We start from the raw sequence: 23738 nt of genomic DNA, 5'->3' as shown, positions 1-23738 counted from the left end.
AGGAGATTTCCCTGCGGACTGGCCTCAACTTGATGGAGCAGTGATTATATCCGTAATACACTTCTATCAGCCACAAGAAGAACCTGTGAGCGCTCTAGAACAACCTGCTCAGGAACAGGAAGAGTCTCCAGTAAGAGGAGGATCACCCATTGAGACAGAGCCTGAAGGCCCAGTGGACAGTGTACTTGCCAGTCCCATAGAGAGATTAAGGCAGTTCTATAATCTACCAGCACGTACACCTGCTAGATTAACAGAGAGGGCATGCATAGACACTAGTGATACCACAGTGCCACGAAGGTCCACGCGCAGCACGCAAGGACAAATCCCTGTTTAGGGAATAAGCATGAAGTGCCTAAATAGTAAATAGTTGCCCAGTTGGGTATTGCCTATTATTTATTGTATAAACTGTCAATAATATGTGTGCATTTAGTTACCCGTCAGGGTACAAAGACTTGTAGGCTGAGGACTGTGAGCAGCCAAAAACTGTCCTGTAAATATTTGCACTTATCAAAGTGCCCCCTTAAATGACCACAGAACAAAAACACGTTTGGCGTGGACGAAGACGTGGTCCAGCATATGGATCACTTATGCCCTGTAGCCACGCCCAGGGCCTACGTTGAGGGTTTGCGGACGGGTCCCTCATGCTGCTGACTTTGCACCTTACTAAATAAAATGGACACCTGGTTACGGGACATACTGTAACTCTATTATTATTGTTGTTGTTATTGATGTTAACCTATTTTACAAAATGCTTCAGTCCGGGAGTACTGAATTGTACTAGGGGGGAATGTGGCACCCTGCTGTTCACAGGTACCACAGGACCCAGGGTGCATGGATGGACTTCTCCACAAGAGGCCCTCATTACATACAAACACCTCCACCCTTCCACCTCATACCACCAGAGGGAGCCCGTTGGGGATATATATATGGAGGGTGGAGCTAGGCAGTTCAGTTAGTTGTTGGAGAGCATGCTGGCGCTGAGACCAGTGAAGAAGCAGCATGTCTGCTGCTGTGTTCTGAGAGCCCAGAGTGTGGCCAACGGCGAGGAGGAGAGGAGAGAGGCGTTGAGGGGGCAGAGGAGCATCATAGGCTCACCCCGAATATACAAACCGGACACCGGGTCCGCGCCTACAGGGTCCTTTATACCCAGTAGGGATCACCGGCATACCAGGAGGACTACAAGTCCCTGGCCGACCTGAAGCTAAACCCTTAACAGGATCAGGAACCACGAAGGCCCCAGCGTTACCAGGGATAGTGGTTGCCAGCAGAAGGTCCTACTACCAAGCGACAGGTGAAGGAACAGCACGACACATAAGCTAGGCCGAGTTGCAGTCTGGCCAAGAGCATACAGAGAGGCAGACACGGACCAGGAGGCCTTATACCCGCTCACTGGGGAGAAGTCCTGAAGTGCACCCATCCTACTGAGTACCCTGGACCGTACCTGACATCCGCACCAGTAAAGGTATTGAAGAGAATCCCCTGTCTCTGTTAGTTACTCCTGCTGCGCCATCCCGCCTGCACTACAAGCCCCAGCATCACCACCCACCATCAAACTCCACACTGCCCCGGGGGCCCGCTCCACCTGTGGGGAGCAGAAACATACCAGCTGCCATCCCATCACCCCCCGGAGGTCTGCAGCAGCGCTGGTAATCCTTACCAGGTACCACAGGTGGCGTCACAAACTATTTACTTATTTATTTTATCCAAGTTCCAATCCCCTTTTTCAAGAGTGACCTCAGGGTACGGTCCCGGGAGCCGACCACCGCAACATCCCCAAACCAAGCAAAGGCCCGGGTACCGAGCCGTCCCCATCCCCTGGGCGCATCATACTCTTCCTGGCGTCACAAACAGGATTTGCGTGCCCGTTGCCACCGTGTACTGTGCGCCTTAAAGAACTGTGTCGCATACCATGGTGAAGTTTTCCTGCCAATTGCCGCTGTTTACCGCCATTGTCCGCCATTTTCGAGTCGCCACGCGGGAAGAAGAGGGGCGTAACCGCGGGAATCGGAAAGGCGTGACTGCTGGAAGTGCGCAAAGCTCTGACGCAGCACCAGGAAGCGTCAGGTCCTGGAAGGAGACCGTCGTCTGCGGAGCTGCGGCCTACCCGATTAAAAGTAAAGGAGGTAGGCTACGGTTCACTAGTGGGGCGCAACGATGGCCGAAGACCAGCGAGACGCCGGAGCACCGGATAACGCTCCTGATGCTCAACTTGCAGCTCGGCGCTGCTCAGGCCGGAGCAGCAGCCCCACCAGCAGGGGTCGTGACTCCGTTGATACCCATGGCCCTGCCGTATATCCCTGGAGCAAAATGGCTTCCCCAGTATGATGGCAAACCAGACACCCTGTCTGTATTCAAAAGGAAGATATGCGGTGTACTGGATATGTACTCAATGACTGGTAAACAGAGAGCAGCTGTCGTGCTGGGACAACTGACTGGTGCCGCAGAGCGGGAAGTTGAAACCTGGCCAGCTGCAGACCAGGAATCAGTATCCATTATCTTTAAGAGACTGCAAACTGTCTTTCAAAACCGCACTGAGACAGATTTCCGGATGAGGTTCTACCACTGTACCCAGAAACCTGAGGACAGTATCCGGGACTATGCCTGGCGCTTACAGGAAGCCCTGCGGGCCCTCAAACTGGTTTGTCCAGCCAGCATACAAGATGAGAATAAAATGCTGACAGAACAATTCATCCGGAGGTTGAGGAGGACTACAAGTCCCTGGCCGACCTGAAGCTAAACCGTTAACAGGATCAGGAACCACGAAGGCCCCAGCGTTACCAGGGATAGTGGTTGCCAGCAGAAGGTCCTACTACCAAGCGACAGGTGAAGGAACAGCACGACACATAAGCTAGGCCCAGTTGCAGGCTGGCCAGGAGCATACAGAGAGGCAGACACGGACCAGGAGGCCTTATACCCGCTCACTGGGGAGAAGTCCTGAAGTGCACCCATCCTACTGAGTACCCTGGACCGTACCTGACATCCGCACCAGTAAAGGTATTGAAGCGAATCCCCTGTCTCTGTTAGTTACTCCTGCTGCGCCATCCCGCCTGCACTACAAGCCCCAGCATCACCACCCACCATCAAACTCCACACTGCCCCGGGGGCCCGCTCCACCTGTGGGGAGCAGAAACATCCCAGCTGCCATCCCATCAGCCCCCGGAGGTCTGCAGCAGCGCTGGTAATCCTTACCAGGTACCACAGGTGGCGTCACAAACTATTTACTTATTTCTTTTATCCAAGTTCCAATCCCGTTTTTCAAGAGTGACCCCAGGGTACGGGCCCGGGAGCCGACCACCGCGACATCTCCAAACCAGGCAAATGCCCGGGTACCGAGTCGTCCCCATCCCCTGGGCACGTCAGGAGCGGACTTTGACCGCTCTGTGCTGGGGAAGAACGGTGCCATGTACAACAGGCAGATATGTTGCAATTACCTGCCTGTTAGTGCCTAGCCACATTTTTGTTTTTCCCTAAAGTCCTGGATCTATCCTTTAATGTATGTCTATATAAAATGCTGTTTTTAAAATTGACATTCATGGCCTTTACAAAATTAGTAAATATTTGTTTGTTATGCACCCTAGGCCATGGTCTAGGTTGGCCTTATGGGCAATCCTTCCCTGCCTCCCTCCTAAAGTCTTTCTATCCTGTTTATTGAGCTGAGTTGTCCTCATTGCTCACCTGAAAAGTAGGCCATCCTCGGGTCTACTGGGCACCCGTTCATCAAGATTTACCAGTAGATTGCGATCAATGGAAAGTGCAATATTTGGGCTCAGTGGTGAAGTTTTATGTTTGTACTGAAACAGGAGAATTTGCTGGCACCAAATACCTGTGTTGTATTATACTTATCCAGTCTTGGACTTGAGCGACTCAGCATAAAGGTACGAGGTGTTCCCATTTGGAGATGCATAAATGTCACAAGGAAAAGAGAAAATAGTGGCACTCACCAGTCAAGTAAAATCCAAAGTCTTTATTTGATAACACATTAAAATTGGCTGCAGGGAGGGAAGGAGCACGTCTGAAGGACGTCGGCTGTTTCACACTGACCTGTGCTTCAATGGGTCCGGGTAGATCTACCAGGACCCGTTGAAGCACAGGTCAACACGAAATGGCTGTCGTCCTTCAGATGTGCTCCTTCCCTCCCTGCAGCCAATTATAATGTGTTGTCAAATAAAGACTTTGGATTTTACTGGATCGGTGAGTGCCACTATTTTCTCTTTTCCTTGTGAGTATGTGAATTACTGCAGGAATATATACAGTATGTGGCAAAAAAAAACATTGGCTAAAAATGACCTGGAGATATAAGCCCCTGAGTTTCCCACAGTGGAAAAGACACTTCATATTATTCACCTCCATTTCTTGGGTATCTTGATCGTCTCAATAGATACAAGATCAAGACACAAGTCAGTTTAAAGCTCCACTCCAGCATGTGTGGTTTTTTCTCAGCACTGGAGTGGCGCTTTAAATATAAGCCCCCTGCCCCTGTTCTTATACTCATCTTCCCACAGCTTCACCTTTTACCGAAGCCACTCGGGTCCCGCAGCACCATTTTGTGCCCGTAACTTCTGACTTGTCAAAAGTCAGAAGTTACGCCACAAGAGCTCAATGCAATTCTATCAGAGCCAGAACGAGGATCTCATAGACTTGTATTTTACATAGTTACATAGTTACATAGTTTATAAGGCCGAAAAAAGACAAGCGTCCATCCAGTTCAGCCTATTTCTTGTGCACTGCAGCTATTCCGCAGTGTTGATCCAGGGGAAGGCAACAAAAAACCATGCGATATAGGCCAATTTACATCATTGAGGAAAAATTCACTTCCCGACACCAATCTGGCAGTCAGATTAAATCCCTGGATTAATTAACTATCACTAAGCATAAGATGTAATTTTATTGTTCTCAAGAAAGGCGTCCAGGCCTCTCTTGAACTCATTAAGTGAGTTGGACATCACCACTTCCTCTCCCAGAGAGTTCCAGAGTCTCACGGCTCTGACCGTAAAGAATCCCCTTCTATGCTGGTGCAGGAACCTCCTTTCCTCCAGACGCATAGTGTGCCCCCTCGTCTTTGTCACCATCCTTGGTATAAACAGGTCATGGGAGAGATCTCTGTACTGCCCCCTGATGTATTTATACATGTTTATGAGGTCTCCCCTAAGCCTTCTCTTTTCCAACGTAAATAGGCCTAATTTTGACAACCTCTCTGGGTATTCTAGTCCCTCCATTCCCTTTATTACCTTAGTCGCCCTCCTTTGTACCCTCTCTAGCTCCAATATGTCTTTCCTGAGCACCGGAGCCCAGAACTGTGCACAATATTCTAAGTGCGGCCTTACCAGCGCTTTATACAGAGGAAGAACAATGTTCTCATCTTATGCCCCTATTCCTCTTCTGATGCATGCCATGACTCTATTTGCCTTCGCAGCTGCTGCCTGACACTGGGCACTCCAATTTAATTTGCTGTTAACCAAGACGCCCAGGTCCTTCTCCATGTCAGATTTCCCCAACGGTTTCCCATTTAATATGTATGGGTGACTGCTGTTTTTCTTTCCCATGTGCATGACCTTACATTTATCGTCATTGAACCCCATTTGCCATTTTTTGGCCCAACTCCCCAATTGGAGTTTATATTTAATAGTGAACTCCTCAGTGCTCCATGAAACACTGGAGCTGCCGGCAGGTCACTTTTTGCCGGAGACCGACGGAAGCAGCTCTGGAAACGGATGAAGGCTGCAGGTGGGTATGAGACTGGGGGCTCGGGAATTACACTAAAACCACTATTTCAGCAGTACAATAAAAAAAAGCGCTGGTGTGGTGTTTTATAAAAATATATAGCAAATGTCGAATAAAATTCTGATAAGGATGAAGAATCCCTAGAGGTGTTTCCGAATATCAACCTAATGAACTAATTAGAAACTGCAACAGTCTCGGTCCCTTCAGGTAAACACATTCTGTCATCTCTGCAGATGCAGCACAGCTGTTGTCTCTTGGAGTCGACCTGTTACGTAGGGTTAATTCCCCAACAAGGATTTGCACGGCTACAGTGAGTCTATAAAACCTGATCCCACCATGAATGGATTATTTCCTTCTCTGAAGATAGTAAGGAATGATCATCCTCTTGAGTGTTCTGCTCCTTCGCCTTCAAGATCTTTTCAAACTTGGTGTCTTTCTTTCAATGACAACAGGAAACATATGCAAGAAATGGAAAATATATCTTTGGCTATAACAGACCTTATCCTCATGGGACTTGTTGAGATCAGTAACTTTAAGTATCTCTTCTCTTTGGTCATTGGTGTGGTCTATGTGATGGCTATAGTTTTATGTTTTACCATCGTGTTTCTTACATATATGGAAGAGTCTCTTCATGAACCCATGTACATATTCATCTCTAATCTTATGTTCAATGGTATATACGGAACGACATCTATCATGCCAAAACTTATCATAGACCTCCTTACCGGATGCTACACTGTTCCATACACCAGATGCCTGGCCCAAAGTTTCTTTGTCCAGAGTTATCCTTCTGTTGAGATATTCACTTTCACCGCCATGGCCTATGACCGATATTTGGCCGTTGAACATCCTCTAAGATACCCAATGCTGATGACCAATAAAAAAGCCCAAAATATTCTGTTGGAGATATGGATTTACGTCTTGTCGGGAATATGTGTAATTGTCATATTAGCCACAAGGCAGACTTTGTGTGGGGTTATGATTAACAGTATGATGTGTGAAACCATCTCACTTACCCATCTGGCATGTGGAGACACCACTCTTAGTGTTGTATTTGGATTTACGTGGACCTCGATTATGGTAGTTAGCTGTGTCCTAGTTGTCATGTATTGTTACATAAGGACATTCATTGTGTGTCTTCAAATCTCTCAAGAGGCCTACCAGAAGGCAATCCACACTTTGGTGACCCACATCATCGCCTTCACCGCCTTCTTGGTCTCAATTTTGTTTTTTGTCTTTCGCTACAAACTTAAAGGAGAACTTCTCTCTGTGGTGTCCAACATTGTGATATCTCTGACCGGGGCATTTTCCTCCACCCTAAACCCAATAATATATGGCATCAGAACAGAAGCTTTAAGAACTAAGATCCTTCAAAAATTACATAACAAGAAAAAATGAGACCCATAATAGTAAAAAAAAAAAAAAAAAGAGAAAGAAATTTAAAAAAAATCAGCTTGAAGTAAAAATGAAAAAAAATATATATATGAAAACACTATTTAGATAAGTATATATTCTCACTATAGCCCTAGCCCCCTGAGGAAACCTGTATAGGCGAAACTTGTTGGGGTGCCTATATGTGTGTCTTTTAGTATCTTGAGTGTTACCTGTATGAAAGGAACTGAAGTGAACATATCTGAAAAGTTCTATATAGATTGATAGACTGCAGCCATGATCTAGAGGAGAAAGCATAGGCTCAGAAATAGGTATTCCTAGCCTAGTAAGATTTCTAGTATTATTAATCCTGTGTAGACTTTACAATAATGCAGGTCCACTCTAGTCATTTTAAATTTAGACCACTTTTTTTAAGAAGAAGAATTAAAAGTCACATTTTATAACGTCCCTTAATTAGGTCTTATTTACCCTTTGGTTAATTTGTTAATTTGAATTTTTCATCCCTAAATGATTGTTCACACTCTGGTGTATTATCACACACAACGGACCCTTGTAATTAAATCATGTATCTCATTGCTTATCATTGAATGGCCAAATTCTGTGAAAAGTACATAAAATATAAAAAAGTTAAAAATATTCTGTGCTTTTCAGATTAAAATTTTAATTAATTGGTAACATATTTTTGTCTATTATCTACTCTACTATATACAGTTGTGCTCAAAAGTTTAAATACCCCAGCAGAATTTTTCCTTTCTTGGCCTTGTTTCAGAGAATATGAGTGATAACAAAAAAACTTTTTTTCCACTCATGGTTATTGGTTGGGTGAAGCCAACGACCTACTAACTGCCAAATCCAAGCGACACTACTCCATCCTCCTCCTTCTAGACCTGTCATCTGCCTTCGACACAGTGGACCATTCCCTCTTACTACAGATTCTCTCATCTCTTGGCATCACAGACTTGGCCCTATCCTGGATCTCCTCATACCTAACAAACAGGACATTCACTCTCTCCCACTCACACATCACCTCCTCATCTCGCCCCCTATCTGTCAGTGTCCCCCAAGGTTCAGTTCTAGGACCCCTACTCTTCTCCGTCTACACCTTAGGCCTGGGACAGCTCATAGAGTCTCATGGCTTTCATTATCACCTCTATGCTGATGACACACAGATCTACCTCTCCGGACCTGATATCTCCTCTCTACTAACCAAAATCCCACAATGTCTGTCCGCTATCTCATCCTTCTTCTCTGCTAGATTTCTAAAACTTAACATGAACAAAACAGAATTCATCATCTTTCCCCCATCTCATTCAACCCCCCCATCTGACCTATCTATCAGCGTCAATGGCTGCCCACTCTCCCCAGTCCCTCAAGCTCGCTGCCTTGGGGTAACCCTGGAGTCTGAACTCTCCTTCAAACCACATATCCAAGCCCTTTCCGCTTCCTGCCGACTCCAACTCAAAAATATCTCCCGGATCCGCACATTCCTCAACCATGAATCTGCAAAAACACTAGTGCACTCCCTCATCATCTCCCGCCTTGACTACTGAAACCTCTTGCTCTCTGGCCTCCCTTCCAACACTCTTGCACCCCTCCAATCCATCCTAAACTCTGCTGCCCGAGTAATCCACCTGTCCCCCCGCTATTCCGCGGCCTCTCCCCTCTGTCAATCTCTTCAATGGCTCCCCATTGCCCAGAGACTCCAGTTCAAAACCCTAACCATGGCATACAAAGCCATCCACAACCTGTCTCCTCCATACATCTGTGACCTAGTCTCCCGCTACATACCCGCACGCAACCTTCGATCCTCACAAGATCTCCTTCTCTTCTCCCCACTTATTTACTCCACAATCACATACAAGTTTTCTCCCATGCTTCCCCCCTACTCTGGAACGCTCTACCCCAACATATCAGACTCTTGCCGACCGTGGAAACCTTCAAATGGAACCTAAAGACCCACCTCTTCTGACAAGCCTACAACCTGCAGTAACCACTGCTCCACCATACCGTTGCACGACCAGCTCTACCTTCACCTACTGTATCCTCACCCATCCCCTGTAGACTGTGAGCCCTCACGGGCAGGGTCCTCGCTCCACCATACCGCTGCACGACCAGCTCTACCCTCACCTACTGTATCCTCACCCATCCCTTGTAGATTGTGAGCCCTCGCGGGCAGGGTCCTCGCTCCACCATACCACTGCACGACCAGCTCTACCCTCACCTACTGTATCCTCACCCATCCCTTCTAGACTGTGAGTCCTCGCGGGCAGGGTCCTCACTCCTCCTGTACCAGTCGCTGTCACATTGTGCTCAAGATTATTGTAATTGTTCTTGTATGTATACCCCTTTTTCACATGTAACGCACCATGGAATAAATGGCGCTATAATAATAAATAATAATAATAATTTATTGTCAAACTACTGTGTTTTCTCTTTTTAAATCTTAATGACAACCAAAAACATCCAAATGACCGTGATCACAGTAGTTTGACAATAAATGGCTTCACCCAACCAATAACCATGAGTGGAGAAATTTTTTTTTTGTTATAATTCATATTCTCTGTAACAAGGCCAAGAAAGGAAAGATTCTGCTGGGGTATGTAAACTTTTGAACACAACTGCATCTAGTATCTATCTGTTTATTATCTACTCTATCATCTATATATCTAATCTAATTAATATTTCATCGATTAATATTTGAGAAATGTTTTTTTATTTAGAAATACTTTAGCAACTTAGATAAAATACCCAAACAGCAGTAATTTTTGACAGATTTTTTTGAATTGTTCGACATGTGTAATGTAAATTCTGAGAGTGAATATAACATTTTTCTTTAATAAAATCTGTATAAATTGTGTACAGGGTGTTTGGTGACCATTTCTAATCTTGTTTTGTCTATCTCACATTTATCTATTTCTTTCATATTCATTACCTATCTTTCAATCATCTACCTATTTGTCTCTTTTGTAAGCTAAACATTTCCATTTCCTCTAACCGATCCTCAAACAATGTCCTATGAGGAACGGTTACAGGATTTGGGAATGTTTAGCTTACAAAAGAGAAGACTGAGAGGAGACTTAATAGCTGTCTGCAAATATCTGAAGGGCTGTCACAGTGTAGAGGGATCAGCTTTATTCTCATTTGCACAAAGAAAGACTAGAAGCAATGGGATGAAACTAAATGGGAGGAGACACAGATTAGATATTAGAAAAAACTTTTTGACAGTGAGGTGATCAATGAGTGGAACAGGCGGCCACGAGAGGTGGTGAGTTCTCCTTCAATGGAAGTCTTCAGAGGCTGGACAGACATCTGAGATGGTTTAGTGAATCCTGCATTGAGCAGGGAGTTGGACATGATGACCCTGGAGGTCTCAACCAACTCTAACATTCTATGTTTCTAGGTCTTCTATTAGCTTTTCTTTTATTCGACTTCTTCTACAACATAATTATGTTTTTTTGTATTTTTTTTACTCTACCAATGAACTGCACGATCTTTTGACATATGCTGAGGGACAGGGGGCTCTATGGATACATTCTATATAAGCGTCGGGAGTTTTCCCAACACAAATGCCAAACTTTTTCATAGATTTTATTGTAGGTCTAGTAGATTCCTTAGTTATGTCATCTACAGCTATCCTTCCATTGAGACATTCACCTTCAACGCTGCAGCCTATGACCGGCATTTGGCCATTGGACACCCTTCGAGATACTCAATGCTCATGACCAATAAAAGTTCACTCCCCAAATAAATCCGATAATCCAGAATATTTTACAATCCAGCACCTGTTGGCTCCTATTGCTGCTGGATCAAAGACATTTTTTTATAAAATCTATTAAAGATGAGTGAATCACTTTTTTTCTCCATCGATTCTCGTGTTATGGGTGCAGTGTCAGGTTGCTGTAGTAAAGGGATCTATAGGATAATATGATAATAATACTGATAGAGAAAATTTGCAGGACATTGGTCCAGTGGCCACGTCAATAGCCCCTGCTCGACGTCATGTGTTTGTGACACAGCGATGATGATGTTGCACCGGGCATACTAATCAGAAAACTGCTTGTGAATTGTTTTTAACTCTAGTGACTCCCCACATATCTAGGAGATCGCTTGATTCAGCTATGAGTCCTAAGGATTATTTTTTGTATAATATGCATTTGTACATGTAACAAGCTGCTTTGTACGAACAGAATGTCATCTTGTCATACGTGTCCACACAGTACGTTTTTCTTGCTACATTTCTAAAGAAAACTGAAGGCGAATACTGAGATAATACTTTACATACACAACTGTGCTGCATCCATACATGTTTCTAGATGTCTCGAGATGAAGGGTATAATGTCCAGGATGGGAACAATCGTGTGACGCTTTGTTAGTGTTCACATGAGCAGCGGTGGACACTAGCACAGGAGGAATGTTGGGTTACACCACCAGCTCTTCCCCTCTTTTACAGCCATGATGGGACATCTGTCTGTGTGCAGGAGGTGATTCAGCTGCTGATCATCTGTGTCGTCTCGCCCATAGATCATTGGATTTGATGGGATATAAAGTATAGTATTTCTTTTCATTGCTTATGGTAGGTTGTTATGTCAGCCATATATTTTTTACATGATGTGTGTCAGGTGTTTGAATTGAAGCTTTGACATGTATTCTTGTGTTTTTTACTGATTGGTACTTGACCTGGGGTATTATCTATGTATGTGGAAATGTGTTTGTTGCGGGATATTGCTTGAAAAGGCCACTTAAAGTTGCCTAATTTTACTACATGCATCTTTAAAAAAAAAGACTAAAAACATTGTATTTGATCGTACACTACAGAAGATGGTCCAGTTGCATTTGCAGTGATTTATCTCTTATCTAACTACAAGCAAATTAATACAGACAAAACCCAAGACAAAAATAAAATGAGCAAATACTCTGCAGTAAATAAATAGCAATAGTGCACGTAAATAATATAGGGTACTTGGTTAACATAATTTTAATCAAAAGAACAAAAAAGCCATCCCACCACGTCACGGTGACCCTATTTGGGATGGTCCTAACCTCTAGTATTAAAACCTTACCATGTGTCTGTGAGAGCAAGATTAATTTATCTATTTAGTTTGACCATGTATGTTTAGATTAGGAGTCCCAAGCATTTCTTTGTCTAACAAAACTCAGAGATAACACATAGGAAAGTGAAATTAAAGAAATAAGGAGCCATACCTAAACCCTTTGTAACATCCCTGGCGGCGTGCTGGCATGGCTTACCACCTCCCACCATGCAAGACCGCCATCTTACCTATCAGTCCTGGCTGCACACTTTGCTCCAGTATCTGCTGTGTGCATGTCTCTTGTCTGATTGCTTAGGGCGGCAGCGCGGTTACTGTCTGATTCTTATAGTTACTGTGTGCGCACTCCTAATGCGTCCCCAGCCTATTGTTGTGAGTCACTGGATACTTAAACCCCCTCCACCCAGTAGGAGGTGCCTGAGCAACACTTTCTTTCAGTGTGTACTGTGCAACTGAGTTGCCAGGTCCTGTCTTCTATCTTGTCTGTTTCCGCCACCCTGGGGGCGGAGTACCCAGGCCTGTTACCTGTATATGTGACTTCTAGTCTGTTCCGCCACCCTGGGGGCTGAGTTCCCAGGCTCGTTCCTGTATCTTGTTCCTGGTTCAGTTCTTGTCTGAACAGTGTCCTAGCCCGTTACTTGTTTGTCTCTATGTTCGTATCTTCCCTTTTCCTGCAGTGTCTCTGCTTGTTTACCGCACCTGCGGGTTTTGCTCTGCTCTGCTTGTCTACCACACCTGCGGGTTTTGCTCTGCTCTGCTTGTCTACCACACCTGCAGGTTTTGCTCTGCTCTGCTTGTCTACTGCACCTGCGGGTTTTGCTCTGCTTTGCTTGTCTACCGCACCTGTGGGTTTTGCTCTGCTCTGCTTGTCTACCGCACCTGCGGGTTTTGCTTTGCTCTGCTTGTCTACCGCACCTGCGGGTTTTGCTCTGCTCGTCTACCGCATCTGCGGGTTTTGCTCTGCTCTGCTTGTCTACCGCACCTGCGGGTTTTGCTCTGCTCTGCTTGTCTACCGCACCTGCGGGTTTTGCTCTGCTCTGCTTGTCTAACGCATCTGTCGTTTTTCCTCTGCTCTACTTGTCTACCGCACCTGCGGGTTTTGCTCTGACAGCTTGTCTGCCGCACCTGCGGCTCTGTTCCTGTATCCCAGTCTGTACTGGTCCCTATCCTGCCTGCGTTCCTACCTGCCAGTACCCACCTGTCTGCATACCAGCCATGCCTGCAGTACCCACCTGTCTGCATACCAGCCGTGCCTGCCAGTACCCACGTGTCTGCATACCAGCCGTGCCTGCCAATATCCACCTGCTAGTATGCCAGCCTAACTTGCCTGTTCCTGCATTCCCCGGCGTGGGTCAACAGCTGTGACCGGGGTCTGACCTGGAGTAGCACCTGGTCTCTCTGCTCGGTTCCTTCCTGGTTCACGGAGTCAACTGAGCCACCGTGTGACCTTGGTCGGACCGAGTTGATACTTTGTCAAGCCCCTCCAGGCACTCCTCGGTTCATGGTCCAGTGGGATCACGAATGACGCTCACGCCACTCCGGGCGTGAGCGTAACACCCTTAAGGTGGGTGTAGATGATATCAACTTTAGCCTATGAGATGTGTATATGTTAATGCCAGCACATACAGTACAGACCAAAAGTTTGGACACACCTTCTCATTTAAAGATTTTTCTGTATTTTCATGACTATGAAAATTGTACATTCACACTGAAGGCATCAAAACTATGAATTAACACATGTGGAATTATATACTTAACAAAAAAGTGTGAAACAACTGAAAATATGTCTTATATTCTAGGTTCTTCAAAGTAGCCACCTTTTGCTTTGATGACTGCTTTGCACATTCTTGGCATTCTCTTGATGAGCTTCAAGAGGTAGTCATCGGAAATGGTTTTCACTTAACAGGTGTGCCCTGTCAGGTTTAATAAGTGGGATTTCTTGCCTTATAAATGGGGTTGGGACCATCAGTTGTGTTGTGCAGAAGTCTGATGGATATACAGCTGATAGTCCTACTGAATAGACTGTTAGAATTTGTATTATGGCAAGAAAAAAGCAGCTAAGTAAAGAGAACCGAGTGGCCATCATTACTTTAAGAAATGAAGGTCAGTCAGTGCGAAAACTTTGAAAGTGTCCCCAAGTGCAGTTGCAAAAACCATCAAGTGCTACAAAGAAACTGGCTCACATGAGGACTGCCCCAGGAAAGGAAGACCAAGAGTCACCTCTGCTTCTGAGGATAAGTTCATCCGAGTCACCAGCCTCAGAAATCGCAGGTTAACAGCAGCTCAGATTAGAGACCAGGTCAATGCCACACAGAGTTCTAGCAGCAGACACATCTCTACAACAACTGTTAAGAGGAGACTTTGTGCAGCAGGCCTTCATGGTAAAATAGCTGCTAGGAAACCACTGCTAAGGACAGGCAACAAGCAGAAGAGACTTGTTTGGGCTAAAGAACACAAGGAATGGACATTAGACCAGTGGAAATCTGTGCTTTGGTCTGATGAGTTCAAATTTGAGATCTTTGGTTCCAACCACCGTGTCTTTGTGCGACGCAGAAAAGGTGAACGGATGGACTCTACATGCCTGGTTCCCACCGTGAAGCATGGAGGAGGAGGTGTGATGGTGTGGAGGTGCTTTGCTGGTGACACTGTAGGGGATTTATTCAAAATTGAAGGCATACTGAACCAGCATGGCTACCACAGCATCTTGCAGCGGCATGCTATTCCATCCAGTTTGCGTTTAGTTGGACCATCATATATTTTTCAACAGGACAATGACCCCAAACACACCTCCAGGCTGTGTAAGGGCTATTTGACCAAGAAGGAGAGTGATGGGGTGGCCTCCACAGTCACCAGACCTGAACCCAATCGAGATGGTTTGGGGTGAGCTGGACCGCAGAGTGAAGGCAAAAGGGCCAACAAGTGCTAAGCATCTTTGGGAACTCTTTCAAGATTGTTGGAAGACCATTTCCGGTGACTACCTCTTGAAGCTCATCAAGAGAATGCCAAGAGTGTGCAAAGCAGTCATCAAAGCAAAAGGTGGCTACTGTGAAGAACCTAGAATATAAGACATATTTTCAGTTGTTTCACACTTTTTTGTTAAGTATATAATTCCACATGTGGTAATTCATAGTTTTGATGCCTTCAGTGTGAATGTACAATTTTCAACGTCATGAAAATACAGAAAAATCTTTAAATGAGAAGGTGTGTCCAAACTTTTGGTCTGTACTGTATGTAAAGATAAGCGAAGCCAATTATATTGCTACAATGTATGTCCAGTAAATGCCTATAGAAAGAGTAACCATGATGTAATAAACAGATTTAATCGTAATGTAATATTTTTTGTTGTTCCATTGTCTGTGTAGATATAGAGATTGTCTTGTTTGCCGACTCTAGAACATGAAACATATAATTGTCCGTGTGAGAAGCAATCCATGTCTAGATTTAAACCGCACAATTCTAAAGATTGGCCCTGAGCTTTGTTGATGGTGATTGCAAACGCCAATCCAATGGAGCCGGTCATGTCAGGGATTGCTAGTTATGCAATTCCCTAGTACAGAGGGAATGTGACAAGAGGAGGCACAGAGATGAAGGCAGGCGGCGGCAGAGGAGGAGGGAGTGATCCGCTTGACATGTACCGGCCAGATCACAGCGCCACTCCCCCCGGTGGCGCAGTGGGTTTTGCACTCACTCACTATCCGCCCACTGTTGCGAGCCCCAGGCCCAGCTCAGCACCCAGAGGGGAGGCTGTGGCCTGCGCCTCTCCGTGCAGCCTCCCTCTTTCCTTCCCTCCCTCCCCCGCTTGTTGTTGTGCAGTCAGAAATAAGACTCATCTGCCGAAGAAGTAGAAGCCGCAGCAGCGGTGGTGCCAGAGAGCAGAGGCAGCAACCAGTCTGTCTATGGGCCAGGCTTGCCTGCCTACCCAGAGAATGTACCAGTTACCTGCCGTGCCTACCAGCCAGCCTACCTGGAGGCTCCTGCCAGTTACCCGTGGTGTCTGCCAGTCTGTCTACCCGGATCACCCGTCAGCCTGCCTGACATGCTCATCTGCTGTACTGGACAGTCCCTGCTTTCTGACCCGTGGGAGTCACCTGCTCTCACACAAGGACTGGTCCAGAGTAGCACCTGGCCCCTCTGCTCGGTCCTTCCCTGGTTCACGGTGTCGATTGAGCCACCGTGCGACCTTTGTCAGTCCGAGTTGACACCTAGTGACGCCCCTCTGGTCCCTCCTTGCTCCACAGCACAGAGGTTCCACCACCCGGATCCGTAACAGTTTGCACGGGCCATGGAACCCGGTGGCCCCCAGGCTCCTTCACTTGCTGACCTGTACCAGGAGGTTTCTTGTCAGAGATCCCAACAGGAAACCATGCTGACCTACCTGCGGTCTGTCAACTCTCACCTGGACACGCTGTCCTTCCCACCTGTGCCCGCCTCGAGCCGAGCGACACCCGCTCCCGCGGTGCCTCTGCCTACCAGTGCCACGGCATCCAGCTCTGGACCACAGCTCTCTGCGCCTCCTTGTTTTGGGGGTGACCCCGTCTTATGTCGGGGTTTTCTGAACCAGTACACGCTGCACTTTGAACTACTGGCACATCAGTTTCCCTCCGACCGGGCCAAGGTGGCGTTCATCATGTCTCACCTCACCGGGGAAGCATTGGCATGGCTAAACCCTCTATGGGAGAGAGGGGATCCCCTGGTGTCCGATCTTCTGGCTTTCCTCACTGCCTTTTGAAAGGTCTTCGATGAGCCCGGACGAAGGACTTCTACTGCCTCCTCATTGCTCCATCTCCGCCAAGGGAGTCTCACCGTGGGCCAGTATGCCATACAGTTCCGTACCCTCGCATCTGAGCTTGCCTGGAACAGCGAGGCCCTGGTGTCCACCTTCTGAGAGGGTCATTCCAGACGGATTAAAGACGAGCTAGCCCGCCGGGACATTCCTACCACCCTGGATGACCTGGTGTCACTAGCTACCGGGATTGACATCCGTTTCCTGGAATGAGCTAAGGAAACTACCTGGGAGAGAAGATTTCCTTGTCTTGCTCCAGTTTTCCAGAAACCTGCCTCCCAACCAGCAACTTCCCTGGCACGCTCGCCCGAACCCATGCAGATCAACCAGACCAAGATGGTTGAGTCTCGCCAAGAAACACGCCGAGCCGAGGGGAGCTGTTTCTACTGTGGTAGTAATGAACATCTGATCTGTTCCTGCCCGGAGAAGCCGGGAAACTCCAGTGTCTAGGACCGCTTGGAGAGGTCGTCCTAGGCAAGAGTAAATCCTCTTCGTACTTGACTCTATCCATTTCTATTTCCTGTAGAGAGACCCGCTTCTTTGAAACCACCCACCTGGATTCCGGAGCCGCTGGGAATCTCACTTCTCAGTCCCTTGTAGAGAAGTATCAGATTCCCACAAAACCTCTGGCTGAAACTTTGGCAGTCACTTCCATGGATGGAAGACTCCTTCCGGTGACCATCTTGCTCGTCACAGAGCCTGTAACCCGTCAGGTGGGAATGCTGCACTTGGAGAGGATCTCCTTCCATGTGCTATCCGGACTCTCTCATTCCCTTTTGCTAGGCCTACCCTGGCTACAGAGACATGAACCCTTTCTGAATTGGCAATCCGGTGAGGTGCTCCGTTGAGGGCAGTACTGCCATGAGTCCGGCCTGGTTCCGATTCGCCCGGCTTGACCTCCGTCTACTCCGGCTAATTTACCTGGTCTACCGGCACCTTACTGGTCCTATGCAGATGTCTTCAACAAGAAGGAAGCAGAGACACTGCCACTTCATAGGCCATATGATTGCCCTATCGACCTGGTACCCAGTGCCTCTTCACCCTGTGGGCTTATCTACCCCTTGTCGATGGCCGAAACCTGGGCCATGTCTGAGTATATCGAAGAAAATCTGGCTAGGGGATTCATCCAAAAATCTACCTCCCCGGCTGGAGCAGGATTATTCTTCGTAAAAAAAAAGACGGTTCACTACGCCCCTGTATCGATTATAGGGGACTCAAACAGATTACTATCAAAAACAAATAACCCCTGCCACTCATCTCAGAGCTGTTTGACCGCCTTAAAGGTGCGAAGATCTTCACCAAGCTCGATCTTCGTGGGGCGCATAACTTGGTCCGGATCCGCCAAGGAGACGAGTGGAAGACGGCATTCAATACCCGGGACGGCCACTTTCAATACTGTGTGATGCCCTTCGGCCTCTGTAATGCTCCAGCCGTCTTCCAAGAACTAGTTAACGACATCTTCCGTGACCTCTTATATTCATGCGTGGTGGTGTACCTGGTCGACATCTTGGTCTTCTCTCCGGATCTACCCACACACTGGAGGGATGTTCGTCAGGTTCTGCTTAGGCTCAGTAAGAATCGCCTATGCGCAAAATTTGAGAAATGCCTCTTCGAGCAGACCTCTCTTCCATTCCTGGGCTATATTATCTCTAAGACTGGTCTACGGATGGATCCCGAGAAGATCTCTGACGTCTTAAATTGGCCACGGCCGGAGGGGTTGAAGGCGATTCAGCGATTCCTGGGCTTCGATAACTATTACCGCTGCTTCATCCCACATTTCTCTTCCCGGACTGCACCCATCTCTGCGCTCACACGGAAAGGAGCAAATCCTAAGTAATGGATGTCCGAAGCGGAAGAGACCTTCCTCTCCTTAAAACAAGCCTTCTCTACTGCCCCTGTGCTGCACCGTCTGGATAACAACAAACAATTCTTTCTGGAGGTTGATGCTTCCTCTTCCGGAGCCGGAGCGGTGCTCACCCAGAAATCTCCGTCCGGGAGAATGGTAACCTGCGGCTTCTTCTCCAAGCTCTTCTCCTCATCCGAGCGCAACTACTTCATAGGAGACCGAGAACTGCTAGCCATCAAATTGGCGCTGGAGGAGTGGCGTTACCTGTTACAGGGGGCTCTGCAGCTGGGGGTCATCTACACTGACCACAAAAACCTGGCATATCTACAAAATGCCCAAAGACTTAATCCGCGTCAGGCCCGGTGGTCTTTGTTCTTCACCCATTTCAACGTTACCCTACATTACCGCCCTGCGGACAAGAATGTTGAAGCCGACACTTTGTCCCGATCCTTCCCATCTTCCGATCAAGAGGAAGAGCCTATGCATATTATCAATCCCTTCAAAGTGATGAATGTGGCTCCCTTGGACCTGTCTCGTCTCCCACCCGGTAAGACATTTGTAGCAGTTCCGGATCGTAAGAAGGTTATTCACTGGGGTCATTCATCTAAATTAGCCGGCCATGCCGGCCAGAGGAAGACCTTCCTGCTCATTACCCGGCATTACTGGTGGCCTTCCCTGCGCAAGGATGTTATAGAATTCGTCACAGCCTGTTCATCCTGTGCCCGCAACAAGGTTCCCAGACATCTCCCAGCCGGCCGTCTCCTGCCTCTTCCCGTACCTGCTGCCCCCTGGCAACACATTGCTATGGAATTTATTACTGATCTCCCTGTTTCTGCCGGTTGTACTGTCATTTGGGTGGTACCTGACCGCTTTTCTAAAATGGCCCACTTTATCCCTCTGCCTGGTCTCCCATCTGCATCTGTGCTGGCTAAGGACTTCATCCATCACATCTTTCGTCTTCACGACCTACCCCGCCATATTGTGTCTGTTCGATGGGTCCAGTTCACTTTGCGCTTCTGCAGAGCTACATGTAAGCTGCTGGATGTCTCCCTAGATTTCTCCTCTGCTTATCATCCTCAGTCCAATGGCCAAGTGGAACGTATCAACCAGATCCTTACCAGCTTCCTCCGGCACTTCGTCAACTCTCACCATATCGATTGGGTAGAGCTCCTACCATTGGCCGAGTTCTCCTATAACAACCATGAGAGCGAATCTTCTTCCAAGTCCCCGTTCTTTGTGGTCTACGGTCAACATCCCCGGATTCCGTTTCACTTGCTTCAGTGGACAATCCTGCCGCGGAGTCCCTGGTCAGTGAATTTTCCACTATTTGGGAGGACACTAGATCCGCACTTCTTCAATCCTCCGAGCGGATGAAGAGACATGCCGACAAGAGACATCTGGACCCACCTCAATTCCGTCCGGGAGACAAGGTTTGGCTCTCCTCCAAACATGTTTGTCTCAAAATACCCTCCTATAAGCTGGGTCCACGGCGGTTCATCGGTCCATTTGAAGTCCTCAAGCAAATCAATCCAGTGGCCTACAAGTTAAAACTCCCAGCCACCTTACGGATTCCCAACTCCTTCCACGTATCTCTCCTCAAACCGGTTGTTCTTAATTCTTTTTCCGACGATCCAGGTACCTCCCCTGCTCCGGTCTCCGCTGAGGACGTCTATGAGGTAGAGAACATTCTGGCCACCAAGAGGATAAGAGGAAAAACCTTTTTTCTGGTGGATTGAAAGTGGTTTGGCCCAAAGGAGAGAACTTGGGAACCCAGGGAGAACATCCACACCCCGCTTCTTCTTAAAACATTTCTTTCAGGCCTAACAAAGAGGGGGCCTAAAGGGGGGGTACTGTAGCATCGACAGGCAGAGGCGCCACCCCCCTTAACGCCGCGCTCCTGGCCCGGTGTCTTCCGGCCCTCCTGCTGCTGCTGGCGCGTGCAGCTTCCCGGGCACTGTGCTTAGGGTGCGCACGTGCGTGCTTCCTTCCTCTAAAAGGGGCCCCGCGCGCCGTCCTAAGGAGTCCCCGGCCAATGGCCGGAGGACTTCTCATATAAAAGGCACCTCCTCCAAAGTGGAGGTGCCCGTGCAAGGTTGTAGCTCTGTGTACTTACTCTGCTTCAGCCCCCAGGTCATGCTGCCAGCCTGACTACCAGTCTAGCCCGCCAGCCTGACTACCTGTCCAGCCCGCCAGCCTACCAGTCCAACCCGCCAGCCTGACTACCAGTCCAGCCCGCCAGCCTGACTACCAGTCCAGTCCGCAAGTGTGACTACCAGTCCAACCCGCCAGTCTGTCTATGGGCTTGGCCAGTCCGCTAATCTGGAGCCTTTACGTGCCGTGCCTACCAGCCAAACTACCTGGAGGCTCCTGCTAGTTACCCGTGGTGTCTGCCAGTCCGTCTACCTGCCTGCCGTGCTCATTTGCTGTACCGATCAGTCCCTGCCTTCTGACCCGTGGGAGTCACCTGCTCTCATACAAGGACTGGCCCAGAGTAGCACCTGGTCCCTCTGCTCGGTCCTTCCCTGGTTCACAGAGTCGATTGAGCCGCCGTGCGACCTTGGTCAGTCCGAGTAGATACCTAGTTACGCCCCTCTGGTCCCTCCTTGCACCGTAGCACAGAGGTTCCACCACCCGGATCCGTAACAAAAAACTAAATTTTTTTTTGTTAGGAAGTTAGGAGGGTTAAAGTTTGACCAGTGATTTCTATTTTTTCCAACAAAATTTACAAAACCATGTTTTAGGGACAACATCACATTTGAAATGACTTTAAGGGGCCTTTATGACAAAAAATACCCAAAAGTGACACCATTCTAAAAACTGCACTACTCAAGGTGCTCAAAACCACATTCAAGAAGTTTATTAACCCTTCAAATGCTTCATAGGAATTTTTGGAATGTGGAAAAAACAATAAACATTTAACCTTTTTTCACAAATATTTTACTTTAGACCCAATTTTTTTTATTTTTTCAATGGTAACAGGAAAAAATGGACTCCAAAATTTGATGTGTGCAACTTCTCCTGAGCACGCCGATACCCCATATGTGGGGGAAAATTACTGTTTGGGCGCACGGCATGGCATGGCGCACGGCATGGAAGGGAAGGAGTGTCATTTGACTTTTTGAATGTAAAATTTGATTGAATAATTAGCGGACACCATGTCGCGTTTGGGGAGCCCTTTGATGTGCCTAAACAGTGGAAATCCCCCACAAGTAACACCATTTTGGAAAATAGACCCCCCAGGGAACTTATCTAGATGTGTTTAGAGCACCTTGAACCCCAAAGTGTTTCACAGAAGTTTATAACGTGAAGCAGTGAAAATAGAAAAATCCTATTTTTCTCACAAAAAAGTTTTTCAGCCCCAAATTTTGCATTTTCATAAGGGTAACAGGAGAAATTTGTTGTGCTATTTCTCCTGCGAAAGTTGATACCCAATATGTGGGGGGAAAACCACTGTTTAGGCACACGGCAGGGCTCGGAAGGGAAGGAATGCAATTTGACTTTTTGAATGTAAAATTTGCTTGAATAATTAGCGGACACCATGTCGCATTTGGAGAGCCCCTGATGTGCCTAAATAGTGGAAACCCCACACAAGGGACATCATTTTGAAACTAAAAAAGAAGTTGAAGCTTTTAGTACAAAGCGCTAGGATGTCAAAATGAGGGGCAAACAGTCCATGAGCTAAAATTAAAAAGTAAGCCAAAGCAGCTCACCAGTAACACCAAAGGGGTGAAATGTGGAAAATGAAAAAGGTGAAAGCTGGTGATAAGAAGTGCTAAGGCATATAAAATTCAGCAATTACTACCATTAATAAAGTCCTTGTAAAAACACAACGCGTTTCGACGGCATGCAAGCCGTCTTCATCAGGTGAACTGATCACCTGATGAAGACGGCTCTCTTCTTATCACCAGCTTTTACCTTTTGTATTTTCCATCATTTTGAAACTAGACCCCTCAGGGAACTTATCTAGATGTGTGGTGAGCATCTTGAACCCCAAAGTGCTACACAGAAGTTTATAATGTGTAGCCGTGAAAATAGAAAAATCCAATTTTTTCCCACAAAAAATGCTTTTTAGCCCCAATTTTTTTATTTTAAAAGGGGTAACAGGTGAAAATGGCCCCCAAAATTTGTCGTGCAATTTCTCCTGAGTAAAAAGGAAAACTATTGTTTGGACGCACAGCAGGGCTCAGAAAGGAAGGCGTGACATTTTGGACCCAGACTTTGAAGAAATGGTCTGGGGGTGTCACATGATGTTTGGAGAAACCCCGATGTGCCTAAAAAGTGGAAAACCCCTCAAGGAATTTATTTAGATGTGTGGTGAGCACCTTGAACCCACAGGTGCTTCACAGAATTTTATAAAGTGGATATGTAAAAATAAAAAAATATATATTTTTCCCACAAAAATGTTGTTTTAGCCCCCAATATTTTAATTTTCACAAGGATACAAGGAGAAAATGGACCCCAAAATGTGTTGTGCAATTTCTCCTGAGTAAACCAATACCTCATATGTGGTCGAAAACTACTTTTGAGGCACAGTGCAAAGCTCAGAGGGGAAGTAGCGCCATATTGGAGTTCATATATTTGCTAGGCTGGTTTGGCGGTGCCATGTCACATTGGCAGAGCCCCTAAGGTGCCAGAACCGCCACAGAGAAACTTGTCCATCATCTCTGGTGATCAAATATTACTGCAATATTAATCCTGATTTTTCTTGCAATCTGCAAAAGATTATACTCCATTTAAAGTCTACTACTTGTTTGTCAAAAATATATTTACACTTGGTCGCTGACCAATAGCATTGCTATACCATCAGTGGGCAAAAGAATTGGTTATCAGTAGTGATGAGCGAGCACTAAAATGCTCGGGTACTCGTTGCTCGGGTCGAGCGAATTGGAATACTCGGGTGCTCGACCCGAGCAACGAGCCCAATGTAAGTCTATGGGAAACTCGAGGA

At 46.9% G+C, this 23738-nt stretch overlaps 1 protein-coding gene across 1 annotated transcript; it reads left to right on the top strand.

The window, feature by feature from the left end:
* Positions 1-6189: 6189 nt before the first annotated feature.
* LOC141242725 (olfactory receptor 5AP2-like) lies at positions 6190-7119 on the top strand. The gene has a single exon (XM_073668860.1). The coding sequence runs from the start codon at positions 6190-6192 to the stop codon at positions 7117-7119; it is 930 nt and encodes a 309-aa protein (XP_073524961.1).
* Positions 7120-23738: the final 16619 nt, after the last annotated feature.

The sequence above is a fragment of the Phyllobates terribilis genome, unplaced genomic scaffold (genome assembly GCF_046119375.1).
Source record: "Phyllobates terribilis strain yellow unplaced genomic scaffold, ASM4611937v1 Scaffold_2__4_contigs__length_985480577, whole genome shotgun sequence".
NCBI classification, from domain to species: Eukaryota; Metazoa; Chordata; class Amphibia; order Anura; family Dendrobatidae; genus Phyllobates; species Phyllobates terribilis.
This window is presented reverse-complemented; position numbering and strand designations above follow the sequence as displayed.